Source organism: Dendroctonus ponderosae, unplaced genomic scaffold (assembly GCF_020466585.1).
Source record: "Dendroctonus ponderosae isolate FM_Combo_2020 unplaced genomic scaffold, Dpon_F_20191213v2 Dpon_F_20191213_9, whole genome shotgun sequence".
NCBI classification, from domain to species: Eukaryota; Metazoa; Arthropoda; class Insecta; order Coleoptera; family Curculionidae; genus Dendroctonus; species Dendroctonus ponderosae.
In genome coordinates, this window is record NW_026019116.1 from 6,449,476 (window position 1) to 6,453,005 (window position 3,530).

At 38.4% G+C, this 3,530-nt stretch overlaps 3 protein-coding genes across 5 annotated transcripts in view; 1 reads left to right on the forward strand and 2 right to left on the reverse strand.

Moving 5' to 3' along the window:
* LOC109543336 (GTP-binding protein Di-Ras1) overlaps positions 1-3,530 on the forward strand; it is a 32,978-nt gene that overhangs the window by 17,127 nt on the left and 12,321 nt on the right. The gene's annotated exons all lie outside the window — the stretch shown is intronic.
* Positions 323-1,435, reverse strand: LOC109543327. The gene is made up of 3 exons (XM_019912997.2): positions 1,185-1,435; positions 1,056-1,123; positions 323-996 (listed from the first exon to the last, which is right to left on the reverse strand). Exons 1-3 carry the CDS (start codon positions 1,315-1,317, stop codon positions 829-831), a joined length of 369 nt encoding a protein of 122 aa, XP_019768556.1. The 5' UTR covers positions 1,318-1,435; the 3' UTR covers positions 323-828.
* Positions 2,125-3,530, reverse strand: part of LOC109543329 (adenosine deaminase 2) — a 22,434-nt gene continuing 21,028 nt past the window's right edge. For all 3 annotated transcript variants that reach the window (XM_019912999.2, XM_019913001.2, XM_019913000.2), the window contains exons 7-8: positions 2,517-2,632; positions 2,125-2,460 (exon numbers count right to left, since the gene is read on the reverse strand). In XM_019912999.2, coding sequence (XP_019768558.2) covers positions 2,283-2,460; positions 2,517-2,632 — 294 coding nt within the window. In that variant the 3' untranslated portion in view covers positions 2,125-2,282. The remainder of the gene's footprint in view (positions 2,461-2,516; positions 2,633-3,530) is intronic.

Below are 3,530 nucleotides of genomic sequence, written 5' to 3' on the forward strand. Positions count from 1 at the left end.
TTTGTCTTTAAAAAAGACAGAATTTCCTCACGTCTTTTATTACAGATTGATAAATAGTGCAAGAGCACTGTTTATCAATCTGTAATAAAAGACGTGAGGAAATTCTGTCTTTTTTAAAGAGAAACATTTTTGAGGCGAAATACCCAACAAGCAGTTGGTAAAAAAATAAATCCGCCTCAACAATATAGAACTTATCTACTAGTTTAAAGTTAGTTAAACTGGAAAATATTTAATCAGTTAGCGGCGCTTATTTTTTACTGACGCAAATCGATAATCGGCGCCAATATTGGCAAACACCAACCGTTAAAGATTCTAATGTGTGTTTGTCTGTGTATTATATATTAGTCTGGAAAAAGAACTTTTGCCCTCGATTTAATCATTTTACGGCTAAGGAAGCTGAAAATGTACTTGTTTGCGTGGAACGAACGGACCGCATCCCAATGAATCTTCGCCTTGTTTTGTATAATCCGGCCAATTTTTGAGAATGTATGAGTTAAAATAAATTTCCGAATCCTATATGGAAGCACGCAAAACGTAAAGAAGCTGGAAAGTCGCTTAAATGCGAACACATTGAGAAGCCTGAAAGTTAGCGCGCATTTTCCTTGGCATCGGACGAAAGGAACGAATGAAGTTGGTAATATTTTAAATGTGGTAATGCTTGCTAATTTGCTAAGGAACAACTATTAATTTTAATAGTATTATATTCATTTTAATTCGTTCCGTTCGTCCAATGCGAACAAAAACCGGCTTTTAATGCTTGGAGAGCAAAAATTCTTTCATAACACTAACTGTTCAGTAAAGTTTTTTGCGCACTTGAGCATCACAGGTTCAAATAGGCCTGATTCCGGAATCGTCACTATCAATACAGCCAATCGGGTCTGGATAGCAGATAACATCAGCAGCCTTCAAAGACTTGAAAACCGCCTTGCTGTTGCGCTTGATATCCAGAAAATAGCGGAAAATCTGCACGGCTAATTTGCCCGATTTTTCATCTTCCTGCAATTCGAAAGTTTTGTGGCATTTCAGGTGGATTTTTTGCGCAAAAACCTGCTCACCCAAGGCTGCTTCCGTTGCTCTATTTTATAGCCAAGCTCTATGTTGCTTCTGATGAAGCCATCGCGTTCTGGAATTTGCAAGTTTGTAACATTCCCCATTAAACACTCGGTGGAAAAGCTCGGTTTTACCTGCTTCGGGAATTGCGGCCAAGATCGTCTTTAGCTCATTGGCGGAGATGGTTTTTCCATCACCTGCTGCGACTTGTTTCAGACACGTAATCAAGGCAAAAACCAGTATTAGGGTAACTGCGGATTGGCCCATGTTTGGATTAGACGAACTGCACCAACACCAACTGACCAACGTAAGGGGTTAAATGCTGCTTGGGAATATTTGCATTGCACAACCAAAATATGAAATATTTCACAGTGCAAATCAATAAATAACATGGTTTTGCCATTTGCGTAAACATCCATTATGGGGGATTAAGGGATTAAAAAATGCTTAATCGATGTTTGATATCCAGTTAAGGGTGTAGGTTTTTTTGCTACTGGCGCCGATTTTCGCGCTGGAGTCCCTTGAAATGACGGGCCTTTACTCCGGCTGTTTGCGTGAACATTTTCCAAAACTTCCCCATTTTTTCCCAGTTCTCTCAAGTTAAATGTGCCTGCAAATTTGCCGGAATTTAGGTGCGCACCTTAAGCCGATTCACAGATTAGCATGCTTTTTCCCCAATTAATTTCAATAGATTCATGCTGGATTAATTGCCGATCGATGTTTCACATCCAAATCACCTTCATTTGGATGGCGACGATTAGTTCGGATCACAGGGCTATTTCCAGTTATTCACTAATAAAGAGTGGAATCAACATCAGACGATAACAATACTCGATAGTCATCAACCTTAAGAATCATCGAAAAATTAATTTGGACACTTTTTCCGCCCAATAAATAAAGATTCTTACTATTTTATCTGTTCTCGATCTCTACTAAAACATGTTTCTGCTGCGGATCATTCAGAGCTTTTGTGTTGAACGTAGCGAAGGATGCTTTGGTGAAAGTTCAAGTAGATTTTTTTTTGTACTAATTGGGTTTGTGTCTCCTCTAGTGAAAGATTCATAAAACACTTCCTTGATCAGTGGATTTTTTATTTCAATAAACTAAGACAAAATTTAGTTAAAAAATACAGCTCACTTGCCAGATTTCTGCCTTAAATTGCAGATGAAAATTGGCCGATTTTTGCCCTTTTTCCTATCACTATCTGTGCAAAATAAACATTTCCTATTGGTCTACTTTACGCTGTTAGCGAAGTTATTGATAAATCGACTCCACTGTTCATTCCACACGTTGAAAGCACGGGTTTTCTCCTTCTCGCCCATGGCGCTGTACTCGATCGAGTTAAGGGCCAGTTTCTTCAAAACCCTTAAACCTTGATCTTCCGGCGTCATTGCCATCAAGACGTAATACCTGAAATGAAGAAACGAAATTTAAAGATTAGATCGTTTTATTGGAAATATTTCTACCAATCATAGCTCAGGCCTGAGGCGTTCCATGTGGAAGGATCATCGTTCCCAACGACCACTGGGTAATTCTTGGAAAGCAGCGCTGTGGCCGGATGATTTCTCAAGTTTTCCAGCAGCTAAATAAAATAACGCTAAAAATCGAATCGCTTTTCTGAATCGTCAAAGTTTCGATTTGCCACTGTGGTCAGCAGTTTTTGGGGAATTTTTTGAAACCATTTTGTGTACAACGGGCGATTCGGCAGGTTTATGTTTGAAAATTCATATTTCCACTACGAATCGACTTGGGTACTTTTCGAAAGGCGGCATCAAATTGAAGAAAGTTGTTTATACAGAAGAAGAAAGTTTCAATTTGCCGCCGTCGTCAAAGATTTTTAGTGGATTTTTTGAAATCAGTTCATTTCCAACGGCGCTTTTTCAAGAGGTGTTTTGAAAATTCATATTTTGGCTTTCACTCGAGTTGACTCATTTTGATACGTCGCATTAGATTGGGGAAGATATAGTTTATAAATCGTGAAAGTTTTACATTTGCTCAGTCTTCAGGAAATGTTGGGGAATTTTTTGAAACTGGTGCATTTCCAACGGGCGATTCGGCAGGTTTATCTTTGAAAATTCATATTTCAACTACGAATCGACTTGGGTACTTTTCGAAAGGCGGCATCAAATTGAAAAAAGTTGTTTATACAGAAGAAGAAAGTTTCAATTTGTCGCCGTCGTCAAAGATTTTTAGGGGATTTTTCCAAATCAGTTAATTTCCAACGGCGCTTTTTCAAGAGGTGTTTTGAAAATTTATATTTTGGCTTCCAATCGAGTAGACTCCTTTTGATAGCTCGCATTAGATAGGGGAAGATATAGTTTATAAATCGTGAAAGTTTCACGTTTGCTCAGTCTTCAGGAAATTTTGGGGAATTTTTTGAAACTGGTTCATTTCCAACGGGCGATTCGGCAGGTTTATCTTTGAAAATTCATATTTCAACTACGAATCGAGTTGGGTACTTTTCGAATGACGGCAGCAAA